The 20,428-nt window shown below is 38.3% G+C and overlaps 1 protein-coding gene across 1 annotated transcript in view; it reads left to right on the plus strand.

Moving 5' to 3' along the window:
- Nucleotides 1-19,943, plus strand: part of TG (thyroglobulin) — a 148,073-nt gene extending 128,130 nt beyond the window's left edge. Inside the window, exons 45-48 of the mRNA XM_021386419.1 lie at nt 1,687-1,794; nt 12,083-12,223; nt 12,993-13,183; nt 18,006-19,943. Of these exons, the coding sequence (XP_021242094.1) occupies nt 1,687-1,794; nt 12,083-12,223; nt 12,993-13,183; nt 18,006-18,121 (556 nt within the window). The 3' untranslated portion in view covers nt 18,122-19,943. The remainder of the gene's footprint in view (nt 1-1,686; nt 1,795-12,082; nt 12,224-12,992; nt 13,184-18,005) is intronic.

Below are 20,428 nucleotides of genomic sequence, written 5' to 3' on the forward strand. Positions count from 1 at the left end.
TCTCTTCAAGCGAGCACAAGAATCAGAAGTGAAACCAGGACATCTGATGATAAAACACTTCTTTTTTTTACAGAATTACAGTCAACATCAGTATTGCATATTGAGCAGAGAAAATCTTTTTGATTTTAACAAAAAACTTACCACCAGCATACATATTATTTGCAGAAAAGTTTTATATCGGGAAGTTATTAGTTCAAGATTTAACGAGTTTATGAAATGCTAGAAAGCAACCAAAATGTAAATTATATATGTCATGCATATTTGATGGTTTTAAAACATTTCCACTTTTTAAACTGTTTTAGCTACAATTCTCTGATATCTTTTTCCCTTGTAGAAAATGAGTTTCACTTTCTTTTTCATCATAGGATCATAGGATACTCTGGTATCCTTTGCCTGTAAGAAATAGATATCTCATTTTCGTGGTAGCTTGTTTTTTAATTTGCCCAGAATAACTGGTTTATTTTTTCCTCCATAGCACCAGATTAGAAACAGTTTAAAATGTCATTTGCTTCATGTTGTAATTAAGCAGGTCGTTCCTATGTATTTCAAGAATTTCTTGAGAGCTAATGCTCTCCACAATTTTCAAAGGCCGTTTTCTCATGTACAAACTTGTGCTGGTAGGTATGTGAAGAATGGTAACTTTCATTTCATATGGGTGTTGTCAACCATAACTGTCAAAGAACATTGTGGTCAGCCAGCCCATAGCTTGTGGTCTCAGAATTGAACTTAAAATAAACGGCTGAACCAAAATAGCTACCCAACCCGTGGCTTGCAGAATTGTATTAGTTAAATATAGCAATGTGTTTTTATGCTTCTCTGGCACTGTTGTTTCTTGCCACCAGTCATTCTTTTTTTTACCTACCAAGTCTGAAGGAACAACTAGTGCTTCAGAGTCGCTCAGCTGAGAATGGAAACCTCCCACTTCTGTAGCAGATACATTTGTATGTGCTCATGTAGTTATGGATATATAAATACCCAAGAGTGTCCTTGAGTCTCTGTGTGCATTTTAAATGATAAATGGTGATATATTTCTGTATGTATGATATTACCTTGAGGAATCACAATGAAATATCATGCAGTAAGGTGTCTGGCTGTCTGCCTGCTCCTCTTAAAACTCTTGTGCTCTTTCCAGCTACCATTCACCTCACTTTATAGACTTCCAGCCTCTCTTCTGGGGGCTATGGCAGCAAGGAAGGTTTGCATGTATTTGAATTCACTCCTACCTTTGTATTGCAGTGCCTGATTGATCATTTCACTGTCTCATTTCACTCTTCTTGTTTAACCTTTCTCTCCCAGATATGCAGCTGCGCCAGCTATTGCTGAGCCCTGCAGGACACCTTCAAAAGGGATCTCTTACCTATGCCAGCTCTGGAAATTCTATGCAAAAAATCACAGATTCAAATGCCAAAAGTCAGTGATCAGTGATCCCTAACCGAGGAAATGTCTAAGTCTTCTTACTAGACATGACTGCAACCTATTCACACTACACAGAGATTTTTAGTATTGCCAGCCTGAGCCCCCATAAACTAGACAAAAAAGGGAAAGTTTTTTGGCTCATTTCATGACTGATTTTCTCTATTTAGTAGCATCACTATTGTTCAACTGTTGTATTCTATTACGCTTTGTTTGTTTGGTTTGGTTTTGTTATGTGACTATGTCTGTTCCCCACTCCTGCTTTTTAAACAGTGACCAGTTTATCACATGTCCCATCATAAACATGGCCAATCACTGGGCTGCTAACTCCAGAGGAAGTGTCTTCATGTACTACGTGCCCGAAAGCTCCTCACAGAGCAGGTAAGGAGATATGTTTTCTTGTTTTTCTCAGATTTAGAGTTTGCAATAACATGGCTGTCTGCTTGGGAACTCTGTGGAGTAAATGCACAGATGTAGGTAACAAAGGAGGACTGGGATTGGCTTTTATACGTTATTCCTCTGTTGACTCTGTAGGAATGATGTTTCTGAACTCGGGCACTTCAAGTCAGATCTCTAAGTTAGGTTTTGCTTCTCCAACTTACCTGCCTTCCAACACCTCTCCTGTGAGGACAGGCTGAGAGAGCTGGGGCTGTTCAGCCTGGAAAAGAGAAGGCTCCGGGGAGACCTGAGAGTGGCCTTTCAATATCTAAAGCAGCTATAAGAAGAAGACAGACTGTTTAGCAGGATCTGTTGTGATGGGACAAGGGGAAATGGTTTTAAACTACAAGAGGGGAGATTTAGACTGGATATAAGGAAAACGTTTTTAGGATAAGGGTGGTGAGGCACTGGAACAACTTGCCCAGAGAGGTGGTGGATGCCCCGTCCCTGGAGACATTCAAGGTGAGGCTGGTCAGGGCTCTGACCAACCTGCTCTAGCTGCAGGTATCCTTGTTCAGTACAGGGGAGTTGGACTAGATGACCTTTAAAGGTCCCTTCCCACTCAAACGATTCTATATTCCCACTATAACGATTCTGTTGTTCGACTGTTGGCAGTTCCAGATAGCATTTCAGATTTCTTCTTTGTACATGATAAATCCTCTGCAAAGAACCAGAATGTGTTCTAAGTCACCTGGAGCACACAGATCTCAAGATAAATGGGGTAAAAAAATTTAAGAACTGAACACCAATTTAACACTGCCCCCTTTTGAAGTCAGTGCAGCTGCACCACAACTATGCTGGATGCCCTTCATTGTGGTCAGTCAATGGTGTTTATTCCTTCCTGCTCTAGCATTGTGACTTCTAATCAGCCAGCAGATTGTCTCACAGGGGAGAAAATATTTTTGATCATGAGCATTTGCAGACTAAAGCTCCATGTCAGCCTTTGTGTTAGCAACTTGCTTGAAAATTTTTCAGAAGTTGCATCATTTTTCAGATGAAAGATCTAAGTGGTAGCTTTATTCAAACGCAGACCGTCCTAGAAGTCAGGATGAGACACTGAGGTCTGCGGGCAGTGGTTAGCACTCTGGGTGCTGTGTTACACACTGTGGTACCTCCTGGTGCCCCAATTTCACAGCCTCCTGCCCTCCATATCAGAGCAGCAAAGCCCACAGGGATGCTTAACAAGAAGGATCTGCTATGTGTGTCCTTCTGAGGGAGCAGTATTCATCCCCAGCATTCCATATTGCCCCATTTATTTGTCTAAAGAAGGTTTTTGAGACACTTTCTGTTTTCTGAGGCTTTCTCTGAAGAGATGAGGAGCCACAATTGTTTGGAGGGGCTCAGGGAGGGGACAGTGTGTTCCTACTGGCACCATTTGATACTGAGAAGTTGCCTGTTAACTATGCATTTCTTCCCTTTCCTGATAGCACAGTTAAAAAGCATTTGAAAGAAGCCAACCAAGATCCAGGTTACAGATGAAGGCCATTATGTTGTGGTAACACAGACTCGCTTTCTTTTTAGCAGAAAAGAACTTAATCCTCAGGGAGACATTATGTTTCTGGCAGCTCCAGTGGGAATGTTCACAGTGCTCTGTTTGGCTACCGAGAGGCTCAGATGAGTGACTTTTACAAGGCTCCAAATAGAGCTGAGCTATGGTATGCCAAAAATCCAGCCACACAGAAAGAAAAGATGCGTTTGCAAATAAGCTAACAAGTTTTCTCTCGCTTTGGAGAATGATAGTGACGCAGTCATCAGACATCTTATTTGAACAGAGATGAAACAGTCCTATTGCAACTGAAAGTCACTGGTTTTGAGGCAGTGATTTTGTATGGATAAGGATTTCCTCTTCTATCTAGTCCTATTAAAAATATATCTTGGGCTCCTGTTATTGACCTCTCCAGGAAAATAATAGTTTACATAGTACTTAGCTATATGCATTTCAGTAATATCTACATTGTTAGTCATCTTTTAAGCTAATTATTTTACATTTTAGCACTAAATTTTTTAGTTTACTTTTTCATAACTCTCTTAAAAACAAAACCAAGAAACAAAGCCATGATGCTGTCTAAAATATTTTGTAGTAACATCAAGTAGGAAGTCAAAAACTGTAGGCTAGGCTACTTGCAAGAAGAAATTGGCATTGGAACCAAATTGGTATTCTGCTGCTATCATCGTTTTTTATGCTTAATTTTGTTAAAATAAACATTGTCTTAGTTTCACATCCAAGCATTTAAATAATAAATTGTAGAATTCATCTTGTTTCTATACCAACAGGTCCCTTCTGATAGTACAACCTGACTACTTATGAAGTAATACCCTTGTTTTCTATAGGGCTTCTGCTTTGCAAATGAAAGATTTCCCAAAGACAACCCACTAGGTCTGTTGCTGAAAATACTCCAAGTTTTTTGTTTAAACATTACTGACATTAATTCCTAAATGACTCCTTCCTTATTCTCTATCCCACTTTCATGATGTGACTGACCTCTTTCCCTTTCCCTATGGCATCCTCCCCTCCATACAGCGTACATGCACTGCATGCTTTCCAGCAGCCTCACTGCATGCCAATGTAGCGATGCTGTGGAGGTTAGTTGCTTCACATGGGAATGTGGCTAAAAATGGTGAGAAACCCTCAGCAATGTGAAACTGACAAAATGCAGTGTATGGGTGTTGTGCCCTGTGGGATTAAAATGATGATGTACGTGAAACAATCTTCAAGTAGAATATACTAGAGAAAGATAAGTCAACGATGTTACTGATTCCCAAGGGACATCCATAACCTCTGGAATAACAAGTTCTGCCAGTTCTCAGATTCTTCCTTGAAAATCACGACTCTCCTTAAGGGGAGGAACAGAGGTAGAGTAACATCAGCTTCAGCTAGAAGGTAGGTTGTGTGGTTTGAACCTCCTCGGGAGAGGTGAGAATTGAATCTGAGACCCTGCCAACAATTGAACTATTACATTTATGATCAGGAAAACACTAATACAGTCATTTCTTTGTTTTAATGAATGCAAGAAACAACAGTATGTTTTGCATGTAGTAGGCATCTATGGGTTATTCTGTGATTGCACATACTGGATCAGTTGTCCTCAGTGAACGTAGCTGGAGGAACACCTTGTTAGATATTCTGATCACTCATAGGCATTTGATAGAAAAAAAAAATTCTTAGCCTGTTTGATATGAGATCATATCTAGGTTTTCTCTGACCTCATTTGTAAAAATGTAAACTTCTATAGCATTATGCCCACAGGACAGCATAACAGATAAAATGTTTTTTTGAGTCTTCGATCTCTAAATTCTTCCTGCAATCTCAGTTTACACAAGATATGGACGCTTCTCTCTTTGTGTTTGCTGCCTATATTATAAAGTTGATAATGATAATAATACATATTACCTATGACTACTAACTACCTCACATGGGTATTGAAATGGGTCTAGTAAAATAATATTGTGTTCAGATAATTGTAGCAATGGAAAACTATTTACTCTTGTATAAAATATTCTGACTGTGGGAATGGCCATTTACTTATTAGGCTCCGGCACAATATAGAGCATGTATACTGCACATTCTTCGATTTCAGCTCTGTCACCTCTCTCCTACTTTATGTGCGTCCCCTAGATGTGTAACAGAAGAAAGAGTTAAAATGGAGAGGTGAAAAATTCTGGTATTTCCTCTCATTTCACATGGAGCAGTCTCTTAATAATTCACAGCAAGATAAACAAAAGGGACAAGAAGTCATCCAGTAAAGACAAACCCAACTGGAATGATGTAAAGTAGACCAAAAGTTATTAAACAGGGAGGAATTTTTTAGCAGTAGAAATCCATTAGCAAAAGTTCATGTGACAAATGGATGTTTCTGAAATGTACACACACGCACTCTCAGACACACAGGGGTAGGACTAAACATCGCACTCTACACTGATCTCCATTACATATGTGGAAAATCATGTAAGGCCATAAACTGACAGTTGTCATATAGATAAACGATTCTTGCAGAGAGCAAACTACCTCCTTCCACAGGGTAGCATTCTCCCAAAATTGGCATGACACCGTTTCTGCTTTAGTCTTCAGTTCATACTTGAATAAAGCAGGATGTGTAGCCAGCTCCTGCATTCATGATCTGTGGTGAAAATATATGTAACCCAGATGCCATTTTCTTGCTCTTGTGCTGAAAACATTTAGGCCTTGGAGTAAACAGTTATTCTAAACTGCAGGAGGAATGTGGCTGCTCAGCATTGCCTAAGATTAGTGGGAGAAGCTGAAGTTTTAGTTACAGTAAAGAAATATGTGATAGGAGAAGTATGTTTTGACAGAGATAATATTATTAACTGTACAAAGACTTGCCTTGTTAACCCTTGAAGAGATTTCTGGGTGATTTTTGCATTTTATTGGTAAATGAAGTAGCACTGCTTTCCAGGAAAGCATAGTTTTCAAGTCGCACTGGAGTGCCAAATGTGAGGTCTTAGAGAAGACGGACAGAATTTAGTGCTCTGCTCACTAAGGAGACAAGATCACCAGCAAAACATCATCGTTATCATTGTAGGAGTCTAAACTGAGACTTCAAGAGGCTCTTTTTTTTTTAGACATTAACTTTACATAATAATTGTCACACAGGCTTCTGTTAACTTGTGCGCTGGACAGATTCCTCCAAGATTGATAAGCTGCTGTCTATTTTGAGTCATTTCAGTTGGGGCTGTCTCCACCTCCTGACTATATGCCCCTGTATATGTTGTGAACTGTTAAAAGACTGCTGCATGCCAAGGTGAACATAGCTGTCTGGATTTCTGTGACACTTAATATGTTTCCCATAATTCTGAAGATGGCAACTCCTGACTGATTAATATATATATACATACATACGTATATATATCACTCAGCATTTCACATAGTTAATGTTTCATGTAGTTGATACTTCACAGAGTTAATGTGTTTGAGCCCGTTAGCTCTGTGAAGTATTTTCATTTTCTTCTTAGTAGCTATGCCATGCTGATTCTCACTGCTCTTACTATCACTTTAAATAAAGGAGATTTTCTACTCTTCTGGTTTTATAATAACCATATTCCTGGCAGTATACTCTGTGATCCTTTAATCTGGCCTCTATGCACTGTCCAGTGGAGGCTCTCCCTATGACAGTAGCTATTAGTCCATGACTAGCAACATCCTATAGTATGAAGGGCCACAGCTGAACAGGGCACTATGGCGGCAAGCAGAAATTTGTGTCTCTGAACTTCAGAGCAACTCACCTAAACACAGAGGTGGCAACAAGAACGGATGCAATGCCTGCTGCTTCTGCAGCTGGGCAGGTACCACTGTGACCTTAGGTAGTACATGTGCTGCCACAACAACTAGTCACTGTTCTCTATAAAGTTGTCCTCCCTCTTATCTCCTAAAAGTTATTGTTTTGCTGTTCTTGTTGGAATTGCTTCTTTTCACTCTTGCCTTATCTGTTGCATTATGCTTGCAACAGCTATGCAAACAGTCTTTTGCTGATTCAGCCACATCATTCTCAAGTCATTAGAAGACTTGAGGTCTAGACAACTTGTTTTTTCTTCCCACAGAGTGGCTTTTGGACCTTTATCATTCAGCAGATTTTTCAGAACTTGCATCTGATCTTGGAGTTTAGCCACAGATATACAGTGGAAAAGCACCAAGCTCAGAAGCATCAGAAATCACTTTCAAGTTAAGCAAAATTCAGCTAAGAGACTTGGAAAAGTACACAGCTAATTTGGAACTGCATGTGCTGCAATTGCATGTGCTGTTCCCAGAAAATTTAATCTAGCAGATAAACCCAAAGTCCATATAGCTAGAGAGACCTTTCTTGATGCTCTGGGCTTTGGATGAACACATACACTTTTTAAGGAAATCCATCCATTCATTTAGCATACTGATTCCCCAAAATACACGACAGTGTATGTGTGCTTATTGCTGGCTTTTTAATACAGAAATTTCCAGGCAATATTCTGAAATCTGTTATTTAGGAGGTCTGAGATGATAACAGTGCTTCCTTCCTTTGCTAAGATTAATTACTTTTTACTGCTTTATTTGTGTGAGATTTCAGGTTCTTGAATTTATTGTCTGCTATTTCAGTTTTATATTCTTCCATTGGCACAGTCTTACAGTGCGAAGTAGAACATTGTGTGTATTGGGAGTAAACCAAGTGGAAAAGACACAGCAAACTCCAGGATACTTTCACAAATCACATGAATCCATACGGCCTTTTTGGTACAAAGGGGGATAAACTTGGCAGTTAAATCATGCTAGGAATCAAGCTTTTTCCATATGTCCTGATTTTCCTGAAAAGAAGAAAGAAAGAAAAGTATTAATCTGTTTTTCACATGCTTTTAGTTTGGCAGGACTTTGTAATGTGAAGAGACACAAAGAACCAAATGCATCACCAGAACTGCAGAGGTCACACCAGTACTTACATTAGCTCATTAGATTTGTTAATGTATATCGAGCCTTTGATATGCATATTTAAAGGTGTGGCTTAAGATATGCGGCTGCCATTCCATATTTGCCTAAAGCCTATCAATCTTTTTTTTTAAACAAACAAACAGAACAATGTCAAAACAGCAGCCTTAGTAGAAAAGGGTTGCTTGTATCGTAAGACAGGCATGCTGAGTACATAAAATTGTACAGAAAGGAGTATGAAGAAAATTGGCCAAGTGTTGGTATGAATGAAGATAGAATTAATCATAGAATCCTAGAATATCTTGAGCTGAAAGGGACCCATAAGGATCATCGAGTCCAACTCCTGGCTCCACACAGAACCACCCAAATACCAAACCCTGTGTCTGAGAGTGTTGTCAAGCAATTTTGGAGTGTAAACATCAACTACATTCCTATCACATAGTAGCACAGTTTAACGTTCACCAGTGCATTTCTGTGGTTCTGTTGTGTAGATATCAGTAATAAAACAATAAAATAAGTAAGTAAAGCACAAAGCCAAATTGAAATACATGGCAACACATGCGTTTCTTTTTCATAAAAATATATATTAGAAAATTATTTTGATACTAGTTATAATTTAGGAGGCCTAAAATATCTATTTTTTATTGGTCAATATAGATAAAAAGACTAAAAAATGAATATCTGGTATGAGCACTAATGCCAGACTGATTAATCTTCAGCTTGTTTTCTTTTAAACTGACTAATTTACTGGCAATACTAGCCAAACTCTAGCTAGCTATGTTTGTATTTTTTGAAAATATTTATTTGTTTTTCTTCCTTAAAAACACTTTAAAAACCCATTTTTTTTCTATTGTCTGTGCAATCCTCCCGTTCAGTTACCTGTTCTTTACCAGTTGTTGGACTGCATTTTTCCAGTTAGAATTGATGTTGATAAGCCATGTACGTGGAACCCTGGAGTATCAGGAGTGCAGTTGGGAACAACCTCTATGCAGAGCTAGCAGTATACAACAGCAAAGCTATTCATGCTTATCTGTCACTCCCCTCTTTGTCCCACTCTAGTGAAAATATTGTCACTACTTGGCGCTACACTGAGTTTGCTGTCTGCTCAGAAATACTACATCCTACTCCAAAATCGCTGTTTGGGTATTTCTGGCCACTTTGTACTCAATTCTGGCAATAATGAATGGTGATCAGAGTCTGAAGGAAGAGAAAAAAAATTTCCCTGATATTTTCCATTTAGTGACCATTTAGATCTTCCACACTTGTCTTAAATCTACTGCTGACCTGTGCACGCATATTTGTGCTTCTTTCCACTTTTAAGATTATGTTTTCTTCTTCATCCTCTTACTACTGATACTCACGGGCCAGGATGTGGTACCACCAGCCAGAAAGTAGCCCACAAAATTGTAGAGTTTTGTACCAGTTTGTGCTCTGTATCAAACCCCCTACACTTGTATCGTACTTGTATAGTAGAATCATAGAATCGTTTGAGTTGGAAGGGACCCTCGAAGATCATCTAGTCCAACTCCTCTGCAATGATCAGGGGCACCTAAAGCTCGATCAAGTTGCTCAGAGCCCCATCCAGCCTGACCTTGAATGTCTCCAGGGATGGAACATCCACCACCTCTCTGGGCAACCTATTCCAGCACCTTACCACTCTTACTGTATAAAACCACTCTTACTGTAAAAAACTTCATCCCTATATCCAGTCTAAATCTCTCCACTTTTCATTTGAAAGCATTTCCCCTTGTCCCATCACAACAAACTCTGCTAAAGAGTCTGTTCCCTTCTTTCTTATAACTCCCCTTTGGATACTGAAAGGCTGCTCTCAGGTCTCCCTGGACCCTTCTCTTCTCCAGGTGAACAGCCCCAGCTCTCTCAGCCTGTCCTCATAGGGGAGATGTTTTATCCTTTGGATCGTTTTTGTGGCCCTAGTGAATAGTAAATAAATAATTTCAATCCTAATAAAATATCTATTTAGGAGTTTTCTAATTTTTATTCTGGGCTATGACTTTAACAAGTGTTACTTCTAGAAACAAAGGCTGAAAACACATTTGTTTTTGTGTAAACTTTCACTGCTAGCTCACTCATTTTAGATTTAGAACTGAATTCACTCCTGCTACAACTTCCCTAGAAGTGTAAGTTTGTCTCTTCGTTCCATCTAAACTAATTTCATGTCATCTGTTCTATTCAAAAGTGACTTTTTTATCAAAAAGATAATAGCTCCTTTATGTATATACCTTTGCTGCAATACTGACACTAAATATTGCTATAATGTATTGAGCCAAGCAAATTATTTTTAAAGTAAAATTATTAAACTATGATCTTGCTTAATACTTCTATAAACATTTGGGGAAGAAAAATATGCTTTAATCTTGTTTCAGTTCTGCATTTTTTTGGTGAATAATCTGTGAATAATTCACTTTCCAGATGCAAAGTATTACTGAGGTATTATGATAAGACTAAGGAAAATACAACCAAAGATGTATTTCATTTAGAAGGTTGTGTGTTTGTTTTTCAAAACAGATAGAGGGTAGTGCCACCGCTCATAAAATGTGAACGAGTCATCTTGCTTGCAGTCCACCTGCCCATGATGGTTTGAAATACAAGCCTTGTTCTGTGAGAGGCATTATCTGGGTCAGATCAGTGCTGCTGCATTTCACGTCCAAAGATAAAATAGTTTCAGTTGTGCCACCTTTCAACAACAACCTCTGCAGCCACTGCAGATGAAATTCTTTTGAGTGGATCTGGGATTTGTTTGTCTCTGTTCACAGACATCTGTTCCTTCTCTCAGGTCCCCTGATGCTGTCTGTCTTCATGCAGCATTTAACCAAGTCAATAGGATCTTTGTTTAACTGCATGATACAAAAAAATGCAAATGGACTCCAGACCAGAAATATCCTGTTCTGATTCATGATGTAAAGCTATAGATTGAGAATAATGTAGTTGAAATGTTATTAATGAAAGTTGTACGCTGTTTTTCCACAGGGCTTGAGAATATTGAGTTGTGTAAACTTTACTGCTAAGTCTTGGAAGGGTTGTTGTCATTCACGGGCAATCTTGTCTTTGAATTGTTAAAATATTACCTATTATATGTGTTACTTATTGTATGGAAGGAAACAACAAGGATTCTGTCTTAAATTTGATATAGGTGATTATTTCAAGCTGTTTTGACTTGGCTGCCATATAAAACTTGGAGGGAACAGACTGTATGAACCAAAACCACCCAGCCAGCCCAGAAATTAGATTAAAACTATATATAAGAGAAATCTTCATAAACATCTCCTATTACATCTTTCTTTATCCAAAGGCTTGGAGCAGAATCCTGGCCCCAATGAAGTCAATGGAAAAACTCCAATTGCCAGTTAGAAGGCCAAGACTTTATTTCAAGTTTGTGAAATAAAATATAATTAACCTTCCAAACTGGCTGCCAGATTCCATGTCACCATTTGCTTCTGCTTTCTGAATTTAATGTTAGTGAAAATCTGTACAAAAACTAATAGACATTTAAGCAGTATCCAAATGACTTTCTGTTACATGCATAGTTAACTTGGCAAATGTGCCCTGCTGTCCACAATTTCCTCTAGTAATGTGTTAAAGACCTTTAATTGCAAATTCTCCTTGTTATCACTTACTCTTTCTCTATGTTCTGGATCGAAGAAATCCCACAGCTCAGAAAATTCTAATTAATGGTCATTAATAACTTAAAAATTTGCTTTATTTGTTGAATTAAATTAGCTCCCTTTCTCCTCCAAATAAATAAATAAATAAATAAATAAATAAATAAATAAATTTAATTATCATTATATAAATTCTTTTTAGTTCAGGTCTGGAGCTCTTGCTGGATGTTCAGTATGCATTTGGACTGCCATTCTACCCCAAGTATGAAGAACAATATACTCTGGAAGAAAAGAGCCTGTCCTTACAAATTATGCAGTATATCTCCAATTTCGTGAACTCCGGGTAAATACATGACATTTAAGAGATTCTGTGGGTGGGGAGGTAGCAAAGAGTAGAGTGAATATAAGTCAGCTCCTGCCCTCACTCAGGTAGCCTCCATTTCCTCTAACAGTTTGTATTCCTACAGAGGGTTCTTTGGTCAGGAGTGTTCAAAAGACATGGCCAAGTTGGCAAGCAGATACTGAAGATTTGTAGTGTGATTTGTAGTCAGAAGTAACAGTAAATTTATTTCCATGGAGCATTGGCAAAATCTACTTAAATATTTGGGGCTAGAAGGCCTTGGTGTTGTTTCAGGGCCTAGTTCTAGGTTTCCAAATCTGAAGCATCTGGGCTTTGAGTTGCCATATTCCCACCAGAAGGGGGAAAGCACATGGAGACACAGTGAATGCGTTCGCCAACTACCATGAGAATGACCCTCAGCTTTACTGTGTTGTGGACATACTTGAGAATGAGGAGTATCTCTAGAAAGCTAGCATGGGAACAGCAACTTTACATGCTCTTTAGATTACCTTGGGTTGCTCTGGGACTGAGAGCTGTTGAGGTTGCTGATGAGCCTATGTCTATACAGGCCCTGTGTTCCTGTTCTTTAGGAAGTGAACCAGACTAACAAGTGACTGTCAGATTAGGTACCATGAACAATTCAACACTCTGGTCTGAATTTGAATCCTGCTGGTCAGACAGACTGGAAACACATTTCTTTGACCCAGCTGATCTACTGTTCTGATTCTACTGCTCATTATTTTCTAAAAATTATTTATCTCATTCCTTCTAGAAATCCAAACTACCCTCATAGTTTCTCAAGAAAAATGTCACGGTTGCTGCCACCCTGGCCAATGTTTCTGCCAAATGATGAGGGAGATAACTACAAAGAATTCACCATTTCAATGCCTACTTTAAAAGGACTGAAAAAAGCAGACTGCTCCTTTTGGTCTGATTATATTAGAAGACTGAAAGCATCCACAGGTGAGCAGAGTGTTTCCTGACATTAAATAAAGCCAAATTCTTTGTTTAGCGTTTTCCCTTGTCTGTAGTACTGTTAACATGTGTGGAAAAATACTTTCACAGATTAAACATCTTGCACTGTCCAGGGTACATGTTTGGGACTATCCAAAAACTTAAAGGATGCCACATAGCACATACTTCTTTCAGAGCAATTAGTCTGTAATAAAGTTTCATTGCCTTGTTCACTGAGCTAGAAAAGTCTTCCTGCAGTAAGGTGATGAAGCTATATCTTCTAATCATTTGCTCCTTATTTGAAGTTGTAATACAGATTTTATCTAAACTGGAAGATTGGCCTCTTTTGTCTATTGGAAGCAGGTAAAATGAGATCGTTGAGATTCATATAACAAGAAGGAGCACAATAACTTCTATCAACTGTTACTGAGGTTTTAGCTATATCTTATTATGGATCCTTCATGTTTTGACTTTACACCAGATAAGTTCATTTCGCTTTTTTTTTTTTTTCATAGCTGTGCTCATTGCAGCCCTTGTAGTTTTCCTTTGTATCCATCAATTTCCATGCAGCTCTAGGATTCTTTCAATTCTTTTTCAGATTTCTGGGGACAGTTAGACCAGTTTCAATCTGCTGCTCTGTACTGAATGCTCAATTTATTTGGGTAAATAAATACCTCTTTTTGTGTGTGCTGTTAATAAATTTGGATAGCCTCAAGAAAAGCAAACAAAAAACATCCCTTTTTGGCAGGCTGTGATTTTTGAATTGTTCTTGGAGGCCTGCAAGATTTTTTTTATGTCCCAAATAGTTTTTTATGTCCCAAGGACTCATTTTCACAGTGAACACAGTCCGGACCCTTTCTACGCTGGGAGCCAGTTGCATTTCTGTGAACAAAATGTACTGTCCAAAACATCAAGCTATCCAGGACATCTCTAATGTTTGACAGAGTACCTCAAATGGACTGAGCCATCAAACTGGTGGTTCCAATACAAACACAAAGAATTAATGTTCCTTTTGAAGAAACAGGCTTTATCATTACTTATGGTCTTTCTTCAAAAGTGGATTAAACATTTTTGCTACAGGCCTTTTCATCTGTTCCTTGGTATCTCTACATGTCTTTCAGTCTGTCAGATGGCTTTCTGCAGGTCAAGACACTCCTAGTTTGAAAACCTTGATTCTGATATTTGAACTGTCCTACGTATAGCTTTTAGAACGTTTGATATTTAATTTTGCAGCATTCTGGCTATGTAATGCCAGCCTGAGATGAAGTTACAGCTCAAGCAGAACAGCTGTTGACTGAGCACCACGGACAGAGGTTACTCCCAGCCCTTATAGGAAATTCCCTAAAAAGTGGGAAAATATACATCAGGGCAGATTGCTTTTGAGATGTAGGAAGTTTTAAACTGTCCAAACTGAAAAAATAACATCTGCGTATGGGTCAGTCCAAAGGTCTGTCTAGCTCAATATTCTGCCCTCGTCAATGGCTAAAGCCAAATGTTGAATATCTATAAAAATTGAGGGATGAAGAGAAAAAAACACCATAAGAGCTCACCAAGATGAGTCAAATTTTGGAAAACAAGTCATACAGTGTGAGATTTATGGAGTAAGTTTTAAAGGAAGGTTTAAAAAGTACATATCAACATGTTTTCCTGCAAACAGAAGTGAGTACACCCTGCCTTCTCTTCAAGCCAGTGTTTGCTTGGCCTCAGCACCATGGTAATGCAACCACATGGTTCACTTCTATTAAATTCCATCTCATAGCAATGCTGGCTTGTCACCTTCCTTCTATAGTAATCTTCAGTCTTTTTTTCACTCTGGAATACTGAAACTTCTCATATAATTTCTGCTTAAGTACGCATCACATCAAACCCATTTTGGTTCCAGAACTCAACACAGGATGGTGACTTAAAAACAATCCTGCCATGGGTCTCTTGATAATAGGTTAAGCCCAATGTCCTGTGAAAAAAATTATTCTTAATGCTCATCAGTTCAGCTAGCAGAATTGTATGAACTTCAGATGCTGATTGCTGAACATCCTCAATTTCTTTTTTAGAGGAGGTTGTGCTGAAATTCATGCCAAAGCTGTGTCAGCCCATCAGTACAAGTTTGTCACTTGTATTGATCCCATAGATCACATTCAGCACGAATGGACAAGTGAGACTGTAAAATGTGTCCAAGTCAGTTCAGTCAGGAGAACTATGGTCTTCAGATTTACATTGCCATGATCTTTAAATGAATATTAATCATTTCTCAGCACCAGGAGTAGCTTGCTGTACCTCACTTCTGAGCTGAAGCACCATAGCTCTGTTGTTACCTGACTGCTCCAGACTTCCTGTTCCTGGAGTGCTTCCAGGATATCATATGGGATCTCTGCTCTATGTTGGATGATAGATTTGAGACAGCAATGCTGCAAACCATTTTTGGCTGATACACCTGGCACTCTGTCTGGAGAGGGGACTATTCAGCAGTCAGCTACTGTGAGTCCCAATCCAACACATAGTGGAAAAAAAGAGCAGTTTCCTGCTCTTCAGTAATTATTAATCTTTGTGATAGTGTTTTGGATTGCATGGGACACAGTCTAGTCTAATTGTTGGGTTTTGGTTGTCATGGGTTGCAATTTCTGCCTCATGCCAAGTTGATGGATTTCACAAGCATGGCAGCAAGAGGCACGGCTAATAAAACAATCCAGTTTTCACATGCAAGTTCAAAGCTGTAGAGGTTCTCTTCTGATGCATTCTCAGCCAACTTTGATGAATTGTGTTTTTTCCATTTCACCACTTTCTTTGAGTCAGTACCTTTCTTGCTTAATATATCACCAGCAATTTAAAAGCAAAATAGTAACAGATTTAAGTAAAATGGAGATGAACTGCGTGAGTAAGTGATCATAAAATCTGACTGCAATTGAAGTTTCAGAAACTTTTCTTGATCATTTACTACCATGTGAAATGCTTTGACTTAAAAATGTCAAATGAGAGATAAAGGCTCAAAGCTCCATAGGTCCCAGTCCGACAGAAAATCGAGCGACTCTTAAACTCCTAAATTCCTGTATTTAGAATAAGGCCTATAATATTTAGAATCTCTTATACAGATGAAGTTACGTATCTTTTAGGTTATTCACTGCTCGATACAGAATCTGTTGTGTACATATATCCAACTTAACTGTTACCTGCAATTTTCTTTCCATTATGTAAATATATTGACCAAAGTTAAATAGGTGTTTCATTATGTGATCAGACTGTATTATTTAATGATGGAATGTGTCATTTGTTCCTGGCTTATAACTGAAATGAATTTCAGTGAAATTCAGGATAGTTTACCAAAAGTAATTTTATAAATGCAATGATTCTTCATTGTATTTATTGGCCGTGACTTTTCAAGTAACAGAGAGTAGTTTAATATGTTTCATTGCAGATGTTCTAAAAATCTGTAGTTATTGTCTAAAACCAGTTGGCGAAGTTGGCATTTTGGAGGGCAGTGCACCTGGGGAAATTTGAAAGTGATGGTGCTTGAAAAGGTTTGGATGTTATAAGTGGAATTCCCATGGTTCCATTTCATTGTGAATCCAAAGTGGTTTATATACTAAATCACAATGGTTTCCATGGGGATAATCAAAACCAGAAACAAGAAGAGTGGCCACCGTGGAAAAAAAAACAACAACAAAAAAACCTGTGGATCGCTTTTTCCAGGGAATGTGTTAACAACTTGAAATTCAGCTAAAAACAGGAACTCCAGAGTGTTTATGGATACTTAGACAGTATGTCTAAGTGCAAAAATTCCCCTTGCATATTGTGGTGACTGCACTGCATAACAGTGAGTCACTTTACAAGGGGCCTTTAACTGCATCCCAAACAGGTTAACTGGGATTCAGTCCACATCCCTTACTCATCTAAATGGCATCTAGCAAAATGAGTCCTCCTCAAGTAAGTGCCTGTGTAAGCAATGGGCAGAATGAAATATCTTTAGTGCCTCCCAAGTGAAATCTTGTCTCCCTAATACATGTGCTTAAATGTAGATATTTAGACATGCTTTTCATATCTAAATTAGCCAAACTCAACCCCACCTGTAGGCTTAGAAAAGTCAAATGCTAACAAAGCTGAAGTCTTCTCCATTAGCTTTGAGACACAATGTGTAAACAAGCAGAAGTCCAAACAAAGCAACAGTATTCACAGTTCAGACTTCAGACAAGGCAGAATCAGGAATGTTGTGGTTAGCATTCATCTTTTACTTATTTTATTCACACCTTCACTTTGGAAATCTCCTCTAGAAAACAGATTCCTTCAGTATGAGAGACATCTATGCAGCACTGAAAGCGCTCTGGCTGGGATACATTAAATAAACACCATTAGTACACATTCTTGGCACAGTTTGGTCATGTAGAGACAATTGCACTTCTGAAATAGGGCGGAAGACTAAAATCACAGAAGGTAAACAAATGGAAGAAGAGATCTAATAGAGGTGAGTTTGGGTGGTTTTCTGTGTTCCAGACAGACAATATCACAATACTCTCCACACTTCCTGTGTGGCAGGTGAGTATTAGAAGATCAAGCAGAAAGGAGAACAAGTCTTGCATGTGTGTAGTGCAAACTATTATGCTTTTTTGGTGGCAGTAATTTAAAGAATGCTGGAAGCATGATAATTAATTACCATTCACTGCTCTGTCATTACCCTAGAGCATTTTGCAAATGGATTGCAACTGAGAAAAATAGCTTCCTGAACCCTTACAGCTGCATAAAAAGGCTCTTATTAAAGTGCCATTAACAAAGTATATACCATCTAGCTTGCTGCATCAGAGATGTTACACGTATTTTAATCTTAGTTATATTGTCTTTGCAGGAAGTGAAAGTAATGGAGAACAATCTGTGGAATTCAACTCTACTGAAGTCCCTAGCAAAGGACTTGCCTCCAGTGAGAGCCAACCAGTGGGTGACAAGGTGGCTTACAGCAGATAGAAAGTGCTGTTGGATGGGTTTGCCACATAATGGTACACCCATGCAACTGAGTTGCACCAGATAAGACAACTGCTTCCTTTAGCTAACCTTTTAAGCAACTAAAGTAGACTGTTCAGGAAAACTTTTAAATATGGCACAAAGTAAGCCCAACAGCTATTACACAAAAGAAACTGTAATTTGAAACATGAAATATCAATATAAACTGTAAAAGTGAAACAAAAGTACTTGGACTTATTTCTTGTGACCCAAATGCCTATGTGTTATAGTACCTCCAGCCAGAAATGCATAAGCTTTAAAACCGAGAAATCCCTCACACGTAAAAATATGTATAAGACTGTTTGAGCCTTATAATATTAAGGAGACAATGCAAAAAATAATTAAAGCTTAGAATATCTTGCCCTTGGAACATTTATCTTTTGCAAGGGAATGTGCAACACAGAATAGTTTTGGAAGCATATGGTAAAGTGCATTGTAGGTTATCTCTAAAAGGCTCTGCAGGTAGTTTGGACTGGGTAGTTAATCCATTGCTGGGATCATTTGGCAACAGACAATTGGCTGTATATCACACACTTGTTCTCAGTAATTGAGAATAAGTGAAATCAAGACTGCCCTGAACCTACTAGCAAAGTGTCCATAAATTTCAGTAGGACCCGTATTTCTTTTGCAGCGTTGAAAGGATTTAATAAAACAACCCATAAGGCTTTGTTTGCTGCTTGGGCCCTCTGCCAGTGCATGAACAGTTACTGCTGTCTGTCATATATCCAGGTTTCCAAGGATTATACCTAGCTAGAAGGAAACTCGTATAACTTATACTTACATCCTGTTTGATAGACAATAAAAACAACAGAATCAAGAAGCTTGTTTACTTGTTAAAAAGGAAAAAGAGAAATTATTCTATATTTTCTGTTATCTTCCTGTATGATACATAACTGGTAATAATTAAAAAAAAAAAAAGATTTTAAAAAGCCTGGATCTTAATCGTATAGCTCAACAGAGCATGCTTTCTTTGTAGTAACTACAGAGGCAGTAGCTGTGATTCCTTGGCCAAGGCTGGGTCTACTCTTTCCTCTTTTGAGACTGCTCTTGGAAATCAATGCCTGATGAATTCTATTTAAAACTTACTGTACCCTGCCAAAACCTCTTATATTAATAACAGGTATGATTTTGCATGTGTTCACATATGCAGTCATGCACATACCTCCAGGCCTTGAAAGACCCATGGCTGAGTTACAGCTTTTCATATTCACTTAATAGTAACATGGGTTAAAGAACTGTGGGTCTCTCCAGCACTATTAACTAATTTGCACAGTGTCAGCACACTGTTCCCCCTTAGCTTAACCCTAACAGTCCTGTGAACATTCACTGATGTATATTAGTTTTCAATAGATCTAAAAAAATTTCTTCCACATCCATTAAAAAGATGCATTACAGCTCATCTAAAAGTATTTTAGGTCACTTTTTGCTCTCTGCAATTGTCCTCCTATCTTCCATTCCAGATGTTGAGGCATCTTTTCTCATCTAATATTTGTTATTTCACTGTACTGTCCATCAAATTCTTCAGAACGGCAGCCAAATCCCTGTGAAACAGAGACACTAACTGGGCTATTGCTTGTGGAGAATTGGCTTACTATTGCTGTATGCCTGGCTGCATTGTTACACTAAGTCAGATAATCTCTTTGGGGAAAAATGGGCTACCGGCTAAGTGTTGATGAGTCAAACCAATCTGCCATATCTCCTGTTGAAGAGACATTAAAAGGCTATTGTGTAAACATCAGAGTACTAAATATAATACTGCAATAATATAAATTCCAGTAAATTGTAACTGTATATGTGTGTGTGTTTATATATGTGAATATTTGCAACTATAAATTAAGAAGTTTTTTCTTTTTCCCTTCTGTGTATATCAACATTGGTCATGTCATTCCAAACAAGACAGTTTCCAAAACAGTAATTGATCTTCGTTGGCTTCTAAACCATCAAATTCTAAGAAAACAATTAAACAACAAAAAAGACAAATAAAACAAACAACCTCCAAAAATTCAGTAACTCCAACAGGAAATGTTCAACTGAACATTGGGGTTCCTTTCATAATACTGTGATCTCACTGTCTTCTGCACCACAGTATCTTAAAGCATCATCTATACAAAACTCTCCCAGTTTCCTAGAAGCACTCACATTCCTTTCTATGTTCCACTGTTTGTTTTCTCCTTTAAAAATGCTTTATTATTTTCTGGTTCTCAGCAACCCCACCTTCCCTTATGCCAGTCCTGTACATTCTCCATACCTCTTTTAACTCCCCTCTGCCAC

Source organism: Numida meleagris, chromosome 2 (genome assembly GCF_002078875.1).
Source record: "Numida meleagris isolate 19003 breed g44 Domestic line chromosome 2, NumMel1.0, whole genome shotgun sequence".
NCBI lineage: Eukaryota > Metazoa > Chordata > Aves > Galliformes > Numididae > Numida > Numida meleagris.